The 20,353-nt window shown below is 36.2% G+C and overlaps 1 protein-coding gene across 1 annotated transcript; it reads right to left on the bottom strand.

Moving 5' to 3' along the window:
- Positions 1-8,307: 8,307 nt before the first annotated feature.
- On the bottom strand, positions 8,308-18,944 carry PIG-Z (phosphatidylinositol glycan anchor biosynthesis class Z). The gene is made up of 6 exons (XM_019056941.2): positions 18,296-18,944; positions 17,186-17,408; positions 16,351-16,516; positions 14,825-15,357; positions 13,560-14,045; positions 8,308-9,279 (listed from the first exon to the last, which is right to left on the bottom strand). The coding sequence occupies exons 1-6, from the start codon at positions 18,525-18,527 to the stop codon at positions 8,820-8,822; spliced, it is 2,100 nt and encodes a 699-aa protein (XP_018912486.2). The 5' UTR covers positions 18,528-18,944; the 3' UTR covers positions 8,308-8,819.
- Positions 18,945-20,353: the final 1,409 nt, after the last annotated feature.

The following is a 20,353-nucleotide window of genomic DNA, read 5'->3' as shown; positions in this document are numbered from 1 at the left end:
TTTTTATTTTTTTTTCTTTCTCCATTTACTCCTTTTATCCATTTGACTCATTAGAGATAAAAGTTTATTTTTGACTCTAATTATAAGTTTTGGAACTTCTTAGCTTTGTTTTCCCCGCGAAATGGTGTGGGCTCGGCACCATTTCTCCACCTTGTTAATTTCTACTGAAGGTAGATACGCATAAAATGCCACCGAGAATAATGAACAAAGCCAGTTCAGATGCGCCTAATCTGGCGACGAGCGTGCTTTAAAAGGACGTTAAATTCAACAGAAAGGTATACCTATTGAACGCATTTAAACCAAAAGGAACCATACCCATCCTAGAATGAACTCTGAGATCCATACAAGAGCACATACGTAATAGGGCTCATGTCAAAATGGGTGTAGTTGCTTATGATTTAAATACGTCAAATTTTTTTACATTACACTGGGAAAAAGTGCCTGCATTTAAACAGAAATATTCTTGAATTTGCCAACAAGACAAAACTCTCCTAATAAATTAAGAAAAATTGTCAATATAAGCTCGATTTCACACTGACTTGGCCGCTTTAACACGTTAACATCATTTAAGGGGTCAATTTTTAGGCTCTCCTTTTTTCACTCCTTGGATTGCTAGAAATATACCAGTGGCTGCTCAAGCAACAAAGCGAATCAGCTCCCATCACTCAAATTTTATGACATTTTCAAGACAAAAAAAAACGCAGAAAAAAGGGATGTATGTCATAAAAGTCAAATAAATGACCCTCACAGTAAAACTGGCATTGTTCAATAAATAAAAAAGATGTCAAGTATAAAATATCAATGGGCAGTTTTTAATTCTCACTTTTTCCAATGATTTTAAAAACCGTCGCTCAAAATTTCAAACCATACATTTTCGGTTACACTTCAAATACCCTCGAGGGAGTAATCCTGCGTGATTCAATTTTATCGCCATCCTAAACAACCAGCTCCGCGAAACCATTTTTATAACAATTAAATTTTTCATTTTCGGTCTGAAGACCAGGGCCGGATTTACCTACTTTCCGCCCATGGGCCGCCTGTATTTTGCCGCCCCCTGCTCATTCGTATTGAAACATCAATGAAAACCATCAAGTGAACGTGTCAGCGGGGGAGGGGTGCATAAGACGCGTTTACTCGTGTTGAACACATTTTTTGGGGATGCCCTGTCAACACTACTAGCAAAAGTTAAGTTTTGTAAACCTATTTCGACGGTGAAACTACCAAACCACGTATCTCGTTTGCGGTGTTTAAAAATCTACGCTCGCATTTTATTTTTTTGAAGTAGACCAAATCAATATCATTCCTTGAAATTTTCACAGAATATTCTCCGCACGAAGAGGAAAAATCACAGAAATTTTCAAGACTGGACGTTAAGTAGTTTTTCATTTAAAAAATAAAGAATGACAGGAAGTCTGCGACGTCGCAAACCGAGATACGTGGTTTGATAGTTTCACCGTCGATTTCTGTGTGGACAAGGCCTTCCATTCATAAGAAATGAACAAAAACGTTATGAAAGAACAAACATGAATGTGGTTTAATGATTTTAACTTCCGCCGCGCCGCGCAGACCGCACCGGGTTTGGCGCAATGCGTGAAGTATTCACGCAGTCTTGTAGGCGCCATGCGTTTCGCGCTGACCGCACTGTGTTCGGCGCGATGCGTGAAGTATTCATTGCTTCTTGTAGGCGCTATCCGTTTCACACTGACCGCAATGACCGCACTGTGTTTGATGCAATGCGTGAAGTATTCGTGCAGTCTTGTAGGCGCTAATATGTGTTACATGCCGATTGCCACGCCGAGAGCTTCTCCTTTTCATCTCAAGTCCTCGTCATCATTTCTCCCTGAGTCGCGCCGTTCCAGGCCAAATTGCGTGTTTGGTTTCTCTCTTAATTCGACTAATTAAAGGTGCTGTTCTCTTGTATCACTGAAAGACGACAAATTTAAAAATTACTACACTCTCGGGAAATGAGAGATTTTGTCGCCTTTTCTCCTTTGTAATTTTTTTTTTCTAAATCCGATATTTTTTTATACCTACATTTAAAAAAATTGCAAAATTTGCCGCCCTCTAGATTTGCCGCCATGGGCCGCGGCCCATGTGGCCACCCCCTTAATCCGGCCCTGCTAAAGACCATCCAACTCGGGTCGCCTGGCTAGGAATCGAACCCAGAACCTCCTGAACATAAAGCTGGCGCTACAACCACTCAACCACTACATGGCTAGACTTATAATCACTTCTTTACCACTATTGCTACTATAACTGGCACCATTAATACTGTTATTAATGTTTGAAATGAATAGTCTCCATAGCCGAAAACAGCGCCGGCGAACTTGATCTGTGGTTTTCTCAAATTCGCAAAATATCGTCCTCCAAGTTTGGAATTCTCTCAAAGGGTAGACTTTTAGAGTGTTTGGGCATTCTTTGTAAATGATGCAGAATTGACCGCATAAAGCTGTGATATAATTATCTTATTTTATTTTTCCTCCTTTTTAAGCACCCATCGCGGTCGGACTGATTTCACCACATGTGGAAAATTTACTACAAAGCCAAAAGCCAGAAATCAAATAAATTATAAAGAACTTCATGTATATCTAACTAAGATAAGAGAATTAAATAGTCAATGATTTAAGTATGAGTCCGATAGCGTTAGCTTAGCCGACATATTTTAGGAAAATTTTAAAAATATGAAATTTGTACCTACAAAAATACGATATTTTAAAATATGTTGCTCGTTTGGAAGGTAAAAGTATGGCAATTTGAGTGCCCCTTCTGGAATTGATAACCAACTCTCCACAATTAAACTAGGCAGACTTGCTGAGGCATCTTACATCCATTTTCGTGCATAGATCGAAGGGTTTTGGACCAAAAACGTTATTACAAAAAAAAATGTAATCCAAGACGTTCAATACAGTCCTTAATCGTTTTACTGATACTTCCGAATCATATTTGTGGACATCTATTGTTAAATAATTTTCCTCGTTATCAACACTTGAATGTACTTTTTAGTGACTACCGATGAGATTAATTTGAGGACTCTGGGCCCCTCAGAAAACCACCTGAAAATGAGTCTAAGGACTGGATAGCAATGCAACCACTCATAATTTATTTTATCAATACGGATTGGCTGACCGGTTACATCCAGAAGTTCCCACCGCACCGTTCAAGTGCAAGTGCACAAAAAATCCAAATCCGATTAAATCCGATTAATCCAATCCGATTTAATTAATATAAATGCAACTTTTTTCAGTGGTCCAAAAAAGTAGAATTATTGCCGGATCCTATTATTGATACAAAGAGGTGACCATTTTCTTCTCGATTTGTGCGTAACAATCACTTTTGCGGATGCATCCCCTACTGTCAGTGAAGTACTATTCGGAAAATTGACAATGTCGTAATAAAAATCAGTAATAGTTTTCTTCATCGGAACAATAGGCAACGCTGTAATCAAAAGAAGATTCAAGAGAAACAATCAAAGCTTCAGTTAGTGTCGCATGCGACGGACACTGATACTAGTCGAATTTCATCATGACGCCTGGATGCAACTATTCGGGCTCTATGGATGTCCATGTTGCATACGAGCGAAAATGAAGGCGTTTTGACTGTCCAGGTACTCACCATCTCACCTCGGCCCGCGGCGCGGCTCCAACGGGGACTTTCCCTTGAGGATCCACATTTGGACGTCATTTAGCAATTAGGAATTACCATTTGTGGCTCATTAGGAGCCAGAAATTGTAGTTCCAAATTACAAAATGCAGTCCATTAAATGTTTCCGAATTTTGTCCGACTCCTCTCATTGACTCGCTCCATTATTTGCCGTTAGCGAGCCATTTAGTATCTGAAGTCAAAACGCCTTCACTTTCGTGTGTATGCAACACGTGCAGTTGCATGTAGGCGTTACAATGAAAATCGAATAGTATCCGTTGAGCGCGAGAACGCGACACTAACTGAAGCTTTGATTATTTTCTCTTACATCTTAACTTAATTATAGCGCGCGGTTATCATTTGTGCCGATGAAGAGAACCATAATGATTTTTATCGTGACGTTGTCAGTTTCTCAAGAAATGATTTTTTTTAAATATGTTACAACGTTGCCGGCCCTTGAAGTCGTGAACAGTTAGGCGTTTGAGCATACGTAACGTTTCCTTTAGCGTATTTTAATAAGTCGTCCTGCTTTGATTGGATTTTTTTCCCGTGGGAAAACTAATTTTGGCATTTAAGTGCGAAATTTTTAAAGAGCAGTCCTAATGAAGGGCACGGAATTTAGAACAAAAACGATGACCATATTTTTTTCTTTCGAAAAAATGGGGAGCGACAGGAAATTTGTAACATCACAAGCCAAAATACGCATGTTTTCCTCGGTGCGATGGTGAGACTAGTAAAAATATATTAGAAAAAATCATATTATGTCCTGCTATTTCTCGTCATAAAATAAGGGCTGCGTCTAGTACGATGATAAAACTACATACGTCAGACACACGGTGAAAATTTGACTGACATTAGATTGCGAAAAAAGATACGAAACAAGCATGATAAATGTTACTTTATTGGTAAATCTTTTACTCTACAGCGGCATTGCAGCCACTCTCTCCTTGCACTTCAGGACCTTTTTCATGGTTTAATCTTCATCCAGTTTTATTTGAACCGTTTTGAAGAGTCGTTCCGGTTGAAACTGGCCAAAATATCAAGGGTCTTGAAAATATTGGAGTGCACAGACATGTGGACGAACATGTGCATTTAAGAAAGAGAACACAAAAATATTCCCTCAGATATAAAATGAAGGGCTCATAATCTTAGCAACTTGCAATTTTACTACCTATGCAATCTTGCGAGTACGAGAGCACATACACGCAAATAGCTTCAGTCGACATGGGTAGTATCAAGATCTTCCGTGATTGTTCGCTGCACCACCACACAATTGGACTATATTTATGCAAAAAGGAACTATGTCGTACGCAAAACCTATGCATATAGTTCCTTTAAGCATAAATACGTCCAATTTGATTACATCTTGAGCAAAAATTGTAGGGTTTGACCGATCGAAAGTTATATCCAAGTTTCCAAAACAATTTACAGCTAAGAGTCCGAGTAGTATAAAGGTAGCGCGACATTTTAGATATTCTTAACAAGATATTAGAGTTTTGTCACGTGATTGTCAAGTCTGGATGTCACGTTCTTACTACTTATCCTCTGCACAAAAGAGATACAGAGCCTAGAAAGTTCTGTTGATCGAAGTTTTAGAAATAGTGTGTAAAAATTCAGGACTGGGGCGCCTTCAAATCGAGTGATACTTCCAGCTTTGCCGGAAAGTTAGTTTAGTTGCGTGACCTAACTTGACCCAACCTGACTCTTGTTTCGAGCGGTTCCCGAGCCTTGTGACAGATCAGATTGATAAAACTCGGGCATATTTACTTATTACAGCACCGATTATATTTCTTCTAACGTTCTGGAGTTAATTTGTATGTGTTATTTTTCACAAGGAGACTCAGCATATTGTCTCTCTTGAAGTTCTCCGTGAACGTTTATCACTTTGTAGGTTCGGTAGGTACGTAATGCTATCTCGGTTTCTGTTCGATCGATTTTGGTGATACTCGATATCAGCAAGTATATTTAGATGGGATGCTCAAATGTTTAGTCAATGTTTCAAAATTCCAAAATCCCAGACGGCGGAAGTAGCCTATGATGCTATATTGTCTTTTCCAAAAGAATAATATCTTTCCAATCAAGCTATGTATATATTTTCTGTTCATTTTCAAAATCAATGTATCTAAATGCTAAATGTAGCTAATAAAGACCCTCATTTGGGCGAGCTCTTCAACACTGATGTGTTAAGAGTGCTTGTTTTTCAAAATGATTCCTGATTTGAGCACATCATAGCATATTTTGAGCATGCATAACTGTAACTTCTCTCAAAGTTCAAAAATAAATAGCACCTGAACACGCGTTGATAACAGTGCAGAGATACAACTAATCGTTATTGATGGATGTCCGCGTTGCATCTGCAAAATTGAAGGCGCATCGGCACGCGGCGTGAACTCGCAACGCTCTCCTCTAAGATGCCAATGAGGTGTCGCTCAGATTCGGGAATAAAAATAGGGAAATGAGGCTGGATTACGTCTCTCCTGTCTTTGGCTGTGTCGTTGACACTCGGTTTTTCCTTTTTTTTCAATTTGATGTCCGATTCTTTTTTAGAGTGTATTTGTAGACCTATATGTATAAGGTTCGTATATGCACCGGCCCGACAAATCCCCCCAAAAAAGTGGTTGGCTAGTTATACAATTTGACCCGGCTTGTCCGATTCCTTTTTTACGATGTATTCGTAGACCTATATTCTAGAGCTCGCACGTACAACTCGCGGGTTTTTAGTAAACCTCTGCTCAATTTGACCCCGCTTGGGCATCTAAGGGTTGCCATAACAGTTGATGCTTAAAAAGATCAGTAAGAATACCTACAAAGATTTGAAGAGAAAAAATGTGTTGATTATTGCCTGAAGAATTCTTCATTGGGAGGTAGATATTTAACTGAATGTTACTAACTTGAAAAAAAGTTAGATAAATTGAATTTCTCAAAAAATTCAATTGAATAGGTACATAGATTTCCTAATGCTTTTCCTCATTTTTTCTACCAATTTTCTACTTATCTGTCTCTTGTTTTTCAGGTGCTATCTTTAAAAACAATTGAATCACAAAGCTGATGTGTGTCAGGCCATATTTCCTCACAATCGTTGACATGTTCCAACCTGGAGGGGTATGACTAAAAGTTTTCAGTAAATGATAGGAAGATTTAAGGAAGTGATCAAAGCTTATGAGATAAAAAAAATACTAAAGTTTACTCATCATTATTATTGTGAGAGCACTTCAGGTGCCTGACAGCCATTAGATGCTTTGGAGCCAAATAGATACATGTTATATACTACTACTACTACTACTACAAAATATAAATGAAAAAAATTCAAACTTTTAAACAAATTAAAAAAATTAGTTTATTATATAAAGTCGTGTCACAAATCTTTTTATGACTAGATACAGAACGTTTAAATCTCTCACTCATGCAAAGCAAAAATGTTTGGAAAAGCAGTTCATTTCTTGAGTTCAGATTCTGCCTTCAACAACACATTAAACTTTTAAAAGTGACAATTCATGATCTGAAATAGTACAACATCAAATTACAAATATTTTTTGAAAAAAAAAACTGTATCTTGAAAATTTGAGACTTATGATGCCTACATGCGCAGGTTGGTTGAAGAATTAAAAAATCATATTACAAGGAATGTGAAACAGCGTAGATGAGGAAAGCATATGCATTCCTCTGATATCTAATTAGCGGTCATCGAATAAAAAATTACACAATACTGTAAGCTTCACCTGGTGCACTTGGTATTTGAAGGATCATCAATATTCAAAAGGATGTATGTAAGTTTAAATCTGTGCAAGGCTTAATGTTAAGTAAGAAACATTAAGCTACAATCAGTGGATATTATTTGCATTAAAAGGCAGCGAAAAGTCAGTGAAATATCCTGAAAAGAACACAAAATCGAAGCAAACTGACATTATCCAACAGTGCACATAACCGCTACTTGGAGTTATTCACATTTCTTTAGATAAACGTGACTTGACCCAGATGGTTGAAACTAACATATTCATCAAAGATAGATCCCTTAATTTTCACTTTTAACATTCATCTTACACAGAATTAACAAAGGAACAGGGCCTCTGATAAAGATTATCCTTGTAACTATCCAGTTTTCTGCCCAAAATAAAACCTGAGGCAATCTGTTAAGTGGAACATTATTACAGTTGCCCAATGAAATGTGTCAAAATGGAAGAATACTAGAACTATTATGAAAATCTTTTCATAATTCAGGATAAAAAAAATTCAATATTAGCTCAATTGAAACAAACATAACTCATGGAAACAATAATACACAAGCAAAGAAAATTACTACAAATGATATTAAAAAAAACTAAAAAAAAATCATGAGAGATTTAAAAAAAAAATAACAATAATAATAGGTAACAACAGTAGAAAAATGCTGATAAGTCTGATCCTTTAGCAAAACATTTCAAAGCTATGCAGAAGTTTTCGAGATCGGTACCAAATAAAGTAATAAGAAAAAAGAAAAACATTATGGGGGAGAGGGGAGGAGAGGTCCTGCCAAGAATATTTGGATACATAGTACTGTAGAGGAGGGGATACGTCAATTTTTTAAGTAAAAATTAGTCTTCAAGAAACCTTCCCAAAAAGTATGGGAAAAATTGGTGAATGGAAATTAAAAAATATCTTTAATTGATTCGTTCCCAAAACTTGATCCTATTTCAGAGGTCTCCAAGAAACAGCACCTTCCAGATATACTCAACAAAAGTTTTGTACTGCGAAAAGGAAACTTGAGCCTGAGAAATACCGGGAAAGATTTTTAATCTAAATATATAGATATTACCGAATAAGACAATGCTGCAGAAAAAATTAAAGGAACAGTCGCCTTCTGAGCATGAAACAAACGATCAGATAAAGACACCAAGGGGAGAGGTCTTTAAGGGGAAATGGATCTATGGGGCTGCAGCTAAAGGTGTTAAATTTGCTATTATTTAAAGGCAAAAATAATAATATTTAAAAAGAACCATCAATCACAGGATGAAATAACTTTCCTGAAAAAATGGACAGGACTTTCAACTGGAATGGTGAATTTGGCAAGATCTGCGGGTAGGAATTCACTGAATTGGCTCTGCACTTGATATACTATCAGTACATTTGTGACTAAGAAAATCTAAATTTACTTAAATCTCTCTCTGGAAAATATAGCCGATTCCTTTTTCACTGCAAGACTCCTACGCGTGTAGGTGCTTTGAGACTTGAATCAGAACCAGTCCGAACTGCTTATTTAAGTCTTGAATCACAGAATAACACTCATAAAAATTATCCGTAAAGAAAGAGAAAAAATTTTCTGAAAGACTGGAGTTAAGGACGCCATTTTTAAATGAATGAAGCCATGTCTGCACATTTGAAAATGTCAAACATTTATGATTTGTTTTCAATCGAGGCATTGCCTCAGTTGAAATATGAAATGAACTTGAATAATCTATAGTAAATGTCAGATTGTGGCCATGCAAAATTGTATTCAATTCGTGTAATTTACTATATGGTAAAGAATAATATACTTTGTATTTAAGGTGCTTCTTTGCTTTCTCTGACTCAGCCTTCATTATGATGCTCTCTAATAAATATGGAACTTCAGCTTTTTCAATGGAGCCAAGTTCGTACAAATGAAAATCTTTTGTTTTGACATACCTGCAACAAATAAACAAAATTATCAAAAAAACCTTATAAATTTCAAAGTTGAATGAGTTGAAGGTAGAAGCATTCGCAAGAGTAGGTAGGCCAAGATGCGCTAAGGCACACCCAAAAATTTTGAGCTCCATTCAAAATGGACCTGTCACAGATGCAAATTCATTTCAGAGAAACTAACATGTTTTATTTTTCCTCAGATCACTATTTCTCTGGACCAAAATTGTATGGTTTTGAACTTCAATAAATACACTTTCATTTACATCAAATATGTTTCGTATGTTATGTTGTCATTTATAGTTTTAAAAAATAATAAGAAAATTTAAAGGAAAAAAATGAATATAAACAATTAGAAAATTCCTTATGAAAAATGAATAAAGTGGTCAATAATCTGAGCAAAGTGTTTCCTTAAAAAAATGATCTTTGTTCGGGATTTTAAAGACTAAGATGAAATGTGTTCAAAACTTGCAGAGAAGGCCTCAGGGACTTCATTCACTACCGCAATGAGGTGAGGGGTGGTACTCATTAGAGCTCCTGGGCAAACTCAGGACTTTTCCGAGCAGACACACCCACAAAAAATGCTTTGCCCACACTTACGGTTGCGAGTGAGTGAAGGAGGCAAAATTGAAGAAGTAAGATTCTTTCCCCCTCATTATACAAAGAAAAAAAGAAGGCAAAAAATGAAGCTTGAAATACGATAAAAAAGACAGACGTCAATTTTAACAAAGTTGCAAGAGTTTACTCTTCCAAGTTAGGTTTTAGATAGCAACTAAGTATGAAACTGTGTACATACTGCAAACCAAGAGATGCTAAAAACATTTCAAGTACACGACTTTATCACTGATCAATGGTATGATGGTAATAATCACGAAGCATTCACAAGAACCTCTCAATTAGTTCCTTAACTCTTGATTTTCGACGACTAGGTGCTTCGAAAACGTATTTGTGGCAGGAAGATTAAATTGATAAAATGATGGATGCGAAACTATTACAGAGGCCTCAATTGCTTTTCTCAGAGTTTCATAGGGACCGTTGGACCACACTTCGCAATTGAGAGCTACTGTTTCCAGCAAATTTTAAGAACAGCTTTTGAGCCATTTGTTCCCTTCAATAGAAAGGTGTTTTTATGGATAAGCCCGAAAAAATACTTCATAATTGCAGACTATAGCTCAGATAATTCAAATTTTAATGATTTCCGAGATAAAACCAGAGTCCATAGGGGTGGACCTTTAAACTTTACGAACCTTTATGGGAAAAGGATCCACAATCCTCAAGGGTAAATTTTCAAAGGAACCATTTTTGTTTTAGACATTAAAGAAAAACCTTTCATCTTTACTTCTTTTTATTGACAGTGCTGCTTTAAAACCAATGCAAAGTACCTAAAAAGAACTAAGAAAGTTGAAGCAAAACAGCTTTTACAATTACATGTGTGTATTCCTATTCAGTAAGATTGTTTTCTTTTTGTCGTCTGATGGCTTACTGAAATTGATCAAATTTGAAAGTTTTTCAGCTGCCTAGATCCCTTATTTTTGAAAGGTTATTTGCCTCAGCTTTTTCAAAGAATATTTTTAGTAGGGTACTCGAGTTGTGGAAACAAAAATAGGATACATAATTGATAAGTAAAAATAATATCTAACTAATAGCCCCCTCCTGCCTAATAACATTTTTTATTTTTTATCGCAATCCAAGATTTTGCCTCAATTTCTCTATTCTCCGGGTGACAGGTGCTTCTCTCGTAAAATATGTCTCAAGTGGTGCTTAAATAGAGGATTTTGAGACAAAACACAAACGATCAAAGTTCAACTGCGCTTTCAAAGACGAAAGTGACAGCAACAAAGAGGTCATGCACAATTATCATGCAACCTGTTACATCATCTTACATCATAGTCACTTTAAGCTTCCTCTTCCACCCACACAACTATGCATAAGGATGAGAATGTCTCTTGTCTCTCTTCTCTCTTCTCTTCGACAGAGTCAACTCTCTAATACGATGAATCCTTCGCGAAAGAGTAGGGATTCTCAGAAACGAGAGGATCTTTCGTGGATGCGCCAGATGGTAAAAATCCAGGGTTTATCGGAACTCTCTTTGGTACTCTGGAGGATATGCTGTGAACGCGTTTAAAATAAATGAGAGTGGAAACGTCAATGTTTACAGCAGTAAAATTTTAAATTTAAGAAATATGACGTTTTTCATAAGTATTTTCCATGAATTTTTGGCGGAAGGAGCTCTGGTGGAATCGCTAGTAGTGGCAGTTGGGTGACGCAGAGGGCAAGGAAGCGCCATAGAAGCAGCGAGTTATTTAGTTAATTTTCATCAATAAATCAGGCTGATTTAGCACTCAAATTTGCGGATGTGCCATGGCATAGCCGGGCCTAATCTTGGAAACGAATATCACAATGAACGTTGCACCAAACCAAATTATGAGTGCCATAATTATAACATTGAAAAAGTAGATGCTGAGCCTCAGGGAAAGTATAATTTTAAAAAAAAATGCTGAGTTTCTGTAAAAAGCTTTTAAAAATTAGGATAATCTGTTAAGATCAAAAGAAAGTAAGGTCTCGATGAAATTCTGTGATACTAAACCGGCGATAGGACCGTTTTAAGCAGAAGGGAACCAAGCCAAATCAACTATTGACAAATTTGATGGGACAGTTTTATTTTCTATATGAAAACGGTTGTGTGGACTTTCTTGCAAAGTTCAGTAAATTTTCTGCAGAGTAAGAAGTAAACTCCTAAAAAATTTTAATAGAATCCGCAGCAACGTTCTCTTGTAAAAAATTAAATTACCCAGTTAAATTTGGCAATATCTGATGTGGCTGGGTTCCCTTCTGTTAAATGCTGTCTGATTGATTTCATTTGAAAAACGTCTAAAGTTACACTTAGAAATATTGACCCTTATTCCTAAAGCTCGATCAATTACATAATTTTTGCAAATGAAACATTTTTTACTGCATCATATTATGCAAAAAGTGTGAAAAAGCTTACAATTAGCCAGAGCTTACGTCGCCATTTAATTTGTTGCATAGCATGAACAGCTAACTTGATCCTAATCCCTTTAATCTTTTTTACGATTATCTTACTATTACTACATCACAGATAACCTCTTTAAAAAGTGTTCCAGCCTCAGTAAAAATTTTCTTCTTGAAGAAGCTGGTATATTCTGGAGCGTAGGTTGAATGACGACAATTTATCTCAATTTATGTTTATTCGGTTGCATAATCTTGTTTTGATTACCATCTTGAGTAAAAACAACAAAGGAGCAGCTACTGCGCAATATTTTGTTTACTCCACTATTGAGAGGCAGGCTGCATTCTCTCAGAAAAACACATCTGCCACAGCCAGATTCCATAATCCATCTTACTTTTTTTTCTTTTTTTTCTCTATTATGAATTTTCTTTGTTATGTAGGCAACTATCAACCATGCATGTTTCGTTTACTAAATTCAAGAGGGTACTTCAGTGATTTCCTTTATCTATACTTCCGTTTAGAATAAAAAGATGAGAAACATCATGTGATTAGATCACAAGACGAACGTTAAAGGGTAAAGTAAAGTCAAACTGCTTGGAGCCTAGAGCCCAGGACTGTGAATACTTTCACAGTGGAAATTTGTTGGACCGTTTTCATGAGACTCTCCTTGGAATAGCAAAGTCTGTGGGATCCCTGAAAAAACATCAGACACTAAAACCAAAAATTAACCTCCTTTTATTAATAATCAATTGTCATGGTCTGACTTTTTTCAGTATCATGGTTACTTCTAACTGAGAAACAGAGCTTGAAAGAAAGATAATAAAGTGTAAAGAAAATCCATTCATAGCTTGATTGACAAGGTAAATCTGACAATTAAGCAAAATAGACAACATGCATTTCCTACTGCTTTTTGATCATGAATGCAATTGAAAAATTATTTAATCCTCTGAGAATTGCATGCATATAAAAATTGGGAGTCACTAAAATTGCAATATGGATTCAATGTATATAAATCATAAAGCGGAGCTGAAATTTTGGGGATGAACTCCATACATCACACATGCTTTCAAAAACTTAAGCAAAATATTATTTCAATCCACAGAATCAGAAAATATTGATTCAGTATTGATCTAAATGAAAATAAGGGGAAAGTCAGCTCTAAAATGCTACAAGAATGCACTTAAAAGTGGAAAAAGGGGGATGAAATAGACTCAGCATCATTATGCGTTTGATACATTCGAATACTGCAATTCTTAATTGATCACTTTTGAATTAAAAACATCACACATTTGAAATCAATACAACTTGTACGAACCTTAGCTTGCTGTTCTCCAACTGATGGATCTTCTTTGAGCTTTCAATTTGAAGAAACGATACTGGCAATGAGTAAATATGACTGGTGACAAGATGAATGTGAGTGAGTCTTGGCTTTGATTTCACTTCCTTTGACAGATGATCTAGCAGAGGATAAATGCCTCCCTGATGAACGAACCCATAAAAGAGAATGAAGCATGCGTTGAAGAGGAACCATGACGCTCGGAACATCTGTCTGATATTCTTCTTCTCTTTGATATTTTTGAAACGCCGTAAGCGTCCACTTCCATCAGAGACGTATACGTTTCTCCTTTCTTGAATACAGAAAGAATACAAAAATACTATAGGAACTGTAACTGGAAGCAGAAACCTCGGTTCTTGGTGCGGAAAAATTGAGAGCAAGCCTACTGGAACCAAAATTGAAGCCAGCATCAAACCATAAACATTGTCTGTCCGGGGTAGATGGTGCCACTTCCTTGTCAAGATACTGCAACAAAAATCAAACTGCTTGATTACACTCCCTCAAAAAATGGTTAAAACAATAAATAATACCTTTAAAATAGTGCAAATTCTTAGGATGAAGTCTTACATCATTATTCTAAGACAGAGATGGCGGATTTAGAAATTATCATTATGGATTTCATTCCTGGATTTGATGTCAATTACCTTGAATTTATTGGAAGATGACAAGAATGCATGTTTGTTACCGCACTATTGAAACTCAACAATTTTATGAGATTTGACAGCAATAATATGGCTATAATTAGACATGAGATGTGCAACACAAAATCCGTTCATTCTTTGGTACAATTGAAAGACTGTTAAATATTTGAAACTATGGTCCAGCTTTAAAAATCATGAAAGAGTTGCTTCTGGCGAGATGGATTCTTTGATTTTCTTCAAAGGACATTCATTGTAAGAAAATGAAAAAAGAAGAAAAAAAAGGAGGGTAAAATTAAATTATACTAACGGATTCTTCAAACCTCAGCTCAGATTTAAGCTATAGTTTCTCTTTAGGGTGAGAAAGTGCTAGGGTAGACAATATTTTTTGCATCAAAAACTCAACTCTCACAAAAAGATTAAATTGCAAGCGAACTATAGTAATGGAAGAGACATTGAGCTATGCACAATGAATTGGCATGGCTTACCAAAAATTTTTAATTGTTTTCCTCTTAAAAACAGGTATGGCACTAATCTAAAGCTGATGCGACACTTTCTTTTTCTTTTTTTTCTTTCTTAAAGAAATAGTTTCACTCAAAATAATACCTTTTAAATATGTTGAGGAGAGAGAACAGAGTTGTTGCGCCCAAAATTCCATATAGAAGAGGAACATTGACAAGCAGATGAGTGAATCGGGGATGCAGTCCATGATTTGATAAATTGGATGAGTCTATGTTATACAGGATAAAATTAAATGGTGTCACGACAAACTGCCGCAACATGAGTCCATTTTTGACGAAGTCTAAGGTGTTCAACGTACCATAATAGATAGAATCAACAAAAATAAAAATTAATAAGGCTGGTAAACTTGAGATCACTAGTAAAAAGAGCCGCAAGTGGAAATGAGAAAATCCGAGTGAGTTAAGGCCTCTTTGAAGCCAGAAGAATATTGGTGGAAAAGCAAAACCAATGAATGTTGGACGGTTGAAAACTCCTATTACAGTGATAGTTGCAATAGTAAAGCAATGGGACAGTGAGTGAGAGGGCAGCCTTTTCCTACGACGACTGAGCTCTACTCTCAGTCTAATGTCTTTGGCAGTTGAATATTGCTTGTCAATTTCTTCTTGCTCTTTCAAAACCTGGAAAATAAAATAATACTTTCATAAAGAAAATGAAAAAACTAAAAATAATCAATTACTACAAAGCAAAAATCAGAGAATTTTTGGATATTAGCTAAATTCAGAAAGAAAAGGCGATTGAAGTAATACAGATTTTACAAACTCAAAAGGAAGCATTAGTAGACTTTCTTTTTCCTTGGGTAGGTAAATGAGGATCTCTAATATACAGAGGCATGGTATTAATTTTTAATGATGAATCTGAAACTAATGAGGGTTGACAAAAAATCAGTGCTAAAGGATTAAGATCTAAGATTTCAGCAAAAAAAAAACTGTAAACGTTTATGTAGAACTTTGTTACACATCTGAAAAACCAACTCATATGCACCTCATTCATACATATACTTGACACAGATCAAATGGAACAACGTTTTCAACATCTTTCTGTATTTCATTTTTCATTTTTCAGGAATTTTCAACATTTCACTGATGTCAATTATAGACACTTATATCTTCCCAAGAATTAGATTTCCAAATATCCTGTTGCGTAAATCATGCTTAACATGCAGTTTAGGAGAAATAACATGAATGGAGGATTTTAATTTGTACCTTGTCTAGTGACCCATTGTTGCTTGTGGGGTCCATTTTAAGAATTTCATTCGGATCACCAAAAACCTCTTAATTTTAGGAGGGAAAGCAAAAATACTTCTCTAGGAGTTATTAAATTCAAAGTACAGCTGTTGATTTTAAAGGATATCGACGGTGAAAGTCGGCAATCACATAACTCGGTTTGCGACGTCGCAGACTTCCTGTCATACTTTATTTTTAAACGGAGAACTACTCGACGGTAATTCTTTAAAACTGCCGTGATTTTTCTTCTATGTGCGAGGAAAATTCTGCAAAAATTTCAAGGAATCATGTCCATTTGTTCTCCTTTAAAGAAATAACATAGTTGCGGAGATTTTCAGACACCGCAAACGAGTTATGTGATTGCCGACTTGCACCGTCGATATTTACCTTGTTAGAGCAGATGATACAGTCAGAGACTACATACAGCATCAAAGACACAAGCGCCAATTCAAAAGCATTAGTAAATGTTCTTGTGGCATAGATAATTATAACATAGGAGCTAGCAAAGGCTAATAACCGAGTGCGATATTCCTCATCTTCAAGAAGGCATATCCTGGAAAAAATAAATGAATAAATATTATTTGGACTTATGATCGTGAAAGATGTCCGGCAAACGGCAGAAGTAAAGGATTTTTGCGATAAAATCACTTCAAAGGAAATAAAGATGTTATTTCTTTTCACTTTTTCACGATGAAACTTACTGAGGTACAGTTACCCTTTTTCCAGCTAAAGTATACACAAAAGACGTCACCATGAAAGCCTCATGAGAACCTCCAATAATAACAAGGACAAAAAATCATAGGAACATGTTTCACAAATGAGGCGTCTAGGATTAAAAACTGACTAAAAATTTGGCAATCATTTTAATTTATTTTAAAGAAAGCGGGTGAGTTTCCGTTTGCCTCAAGAATTTTCTACATGTTAGCAAGAAAATTATGACCGTATTTTACACAAAAAGTCTTATTGATATCTCCTCTTTAAAAATTATAACATCTGCCAAAATGTCATGATGGAGATCGCAGCTTTTGATCATCAGCAATTCAAATAAATAGATCTCGAGGGAGTTTCAGTTCATAAAACCAATTTTTAGCTTTGACTTAATTATTTTGAGGGTTTCCTTTTCTCGTGTGAATATAAAGAGGACTTCATATACCTACATAAAACAATATTTGGTTTTATCTCTGCTCCTCAAGAAATGAGACTAGAAATACATGCTCCTCACCTGTACAAAGAATAGTCATTAATAAATGATATTAGGCAGCAAACTAGACGTGGCAAAACAAGCAGTGTGTACGTGGAAATCGGTCTGATTAAATCTAGATTTTGGAGCAACTGCCAAAACCAGATCGGAGTGCCAACCACAAGATATGGGAGAACTACATTTCTGACAGGAAACGTTGAGTTGAATTCCCATGGAATCTGAGCTTCAATGCTGAGAATATCTCCTGAAAGAATAAAGGTAAGAGGATTAAATTTATTCCGGCTGACAAACTAAAAAGGATATGCTAACAGCATGCGCAACAAGATATATATCAGCTTCTTCAGAACATTAAGCATAGGGTAGAAATTTTAGGCATTCATATGCAAAAATAAATTCATCCATTGATTCCACCAAAGTCTAACGATCCTAAATGTTTGGTATCAGGTAGTCCTATTTCCAACCAGTCCCAAGCAGTTTATTTGGACAACATTCCTTTAATCAATTAACCCATTTGCCTCATATGACAAGTATACTTTTCAGCACGTGCCTAGGAGTTAACTTGCGCCATCTGTTGGCATTGCTACGCTTGAGACGCCATCTGTTGGAAAACAGAAAAAACATGACCAAAACAATCGCGTAGCAACGCTGACAGATGGCGTGTAATAACTCGTCAACTAAGCTATGTCCCAGGCGCGCGCTGACAAGTATACTCGTCAAATGAGGCGAATGGGTTGGTAAAATTCAAAGAAGGTTGGATCTATGTGATTCTAGATAAAGTTGGACCGATAATAATGTCATGTGATAACATTACTTTATCAATTTTTAATGTCTAAGTACAAGATGACATCGTCATTGGAGCATTTTTCATAGCTTTCCTCTTTAGAAAATGTTACTGAGGTTAATCTCAGAGGAAAGATTTTATTCTAAATCTCATACCTTTCAATCCAAAGTATGCTAAGTGCTAACTTGACAGAAAGTTGAGCGTGGTGACAGATTGATCTTTCAGTCAAAGTGCCTTTCAAGTATCCTCAAACCCTTGATTGAATGAGAACAGTAGAAAAGGTATGAAAGATGTTAATGAAAGATGAAACTTATTTCTTCATTCTCAACACCATAATATACGAAAGTTACCTGCAACCACTTCGGTAGTCTGAAAAAATTCATCAGGGTGGATGTAGCCTTTTTGCGGGATGAAAGTCAGTAGAATCCTGAAAAAAGCGAGAAACCAGTAAAGAGTCAAGCTCCTACTTTCACGAAAAAATACAGTCAGTTTTTGCGGAGGCTTGTGCTCTGAATCTGTAACGCATGACTTGCTACCTGAAAGACATATTGATTCATTATCTTTCTTCAGGGTTGAAACCATTTTTTGAAGAGATGATAGTTTCAGCAAAAATCGCCCATATTAATAGCTGGTGAGACTTTAAAAAATAGTAGTCGTTTCTCCGACAAGTGACTAGTAAACTCATTCACAGCTAATCGAAAACTTTTGGGCGGTAGTGTGGACTTCATTTTTACAGTAATGAAAAACGGTAAAAGACTGGAGATTTCACTTGATCCGTCACAAAATCCTAAAGCAGAAAAAACGTAAAAGAACTTGAAATTCACAGTCACAATCTACACTGATAACAGTGCAGCACATACATTATCATGCATAACCTAAAAAGTGAAGTACTAGGTAAACAAAAACAAAACTAGCCGCGCATGCGCCTCAGGCGAAGTAGCGCGAAAATTTAAATTTGCGCTTGCACCACGACAGGTGCGATGCCGCAATGAGAATTTCGAGTTGAGGTACTGTATTAGAGGATTGGCGAGGTAAAAGTTCAATAAATTAGCATTCATGTACCTTCAGCAAATATCACAAAATGAAAACTGTTCTAAAAAAAAAAATAATAATAAAAATGGAAAAAAAGGAGACAAAAGATTGCCTGATGGGAAAAATAAATGGGAAGCGTGAAATTTCATGAGACTTGTCACGGGAAAGTATTAATATGATAAACCCGTTTCTTTCTTTTTTTCTTTCCTTCTATAATGTTTTTTTTCCGTGCATTTATTTATTGATTTTTTACCATAATTTTGATACTGTCTGTGCAGTAATTGCAGTATAGAGATAACATAATTTTTCTCTCGTCAGTTCTCTTTTGAAAAATTGACTAAAAGTTCTACAATACAAGACTTTCACATCTCAATTGCTACTGCCGAGAAACTGAAAATTTCTACGAATTTTTCTCTCTCATTCAAAACTATTCATAGGAAATTTCCGGGAGTTATTGTTTCTAGTAAAAGTTTGAGTTGAGACAGACGTTGCAGAGGAGAACCATACATGACCAATTTCTAGCCACTAATAAACCCTACTTATCGTTTAGAAATAAATTAAAGAATGTTGAAGTTAACACCTCAGAAAGCCCTCCTCTAAAATAGGTGACTGACTCACGGCCTCGGCCTGCGCAGCGGTGGAGTGAAAAACAAAGAGTAGGCATGCTACGTAGGCGCACTTGATACGCACCAAAAGCCCCCACTTTCAGGTTGCTTTTTTTTCGTTTCCCCTCAAAATAAACTTTTTATTTTTTTTTTCGGACAAAGTGTTTATCGACGGTGTAAGTCGGCAATCACTTAACTCGGTTTGCGACGTCGCGTCGCAGACTTCCTGTCATACTTTATTTTTTAAACGAAAAACTATACTCATCAGCAACTCTTCAAAACTGCCATTATTTTCTTTCTCTCTGCAAAGAAAATTCTGCATAAACTTCAAGGAATAATGTCAATTAGTTCTCCTTTAAAAAAATAACACAGAGGCGGAGATTTTCAAACACCGCAAACGAGATATGTGATTGCGGACTTACACCGTCGTTATGCCCTGTTCCTCATAGGGTTACAGTCAAGTCGGGCATTTACAGTTAAGTTTCAGCTTGGCTCGCCTCCCTTAGTTTTCCTAATATTGTGCGCCGAAAAATGCCTCAAAATGCGTTCAACGGATCCGTTGAACGCATTTTGAGGCAATTTTAGCTCCGCGGAGCTAAAAATGTCAACATTTTCTCTGAGGAGAACCCTGCAAATCCCTCTCCATCCTCCGCGGCTGATATCGCTCTTGAAAGTTCACGTAATTTTTCCATTAAAGTTTCAACAAGTCTCCGAAATTTCATGAAAAGCAGCTGGAAATTTCAAATTATTAAAATTTCACGTGAAATTTCA

Source organism: Bemisia tabaci, chromosome 5, assembly GCF_918797505.1.
Source record: "Bemisia tabaci chromosome 5, PGI_BMITA_v3".
Lineage (NCBI taxonomy): Eukaryota > Metazoa > Arthropoda > Insecta > Hemiptera > Aleyrodidae > Bemisia > Bemisia tabaci.
Note: the sequence above shows the minus strand (reverse complement) of the source record. Positions and strands in the feature narration are given on the sequence as shown.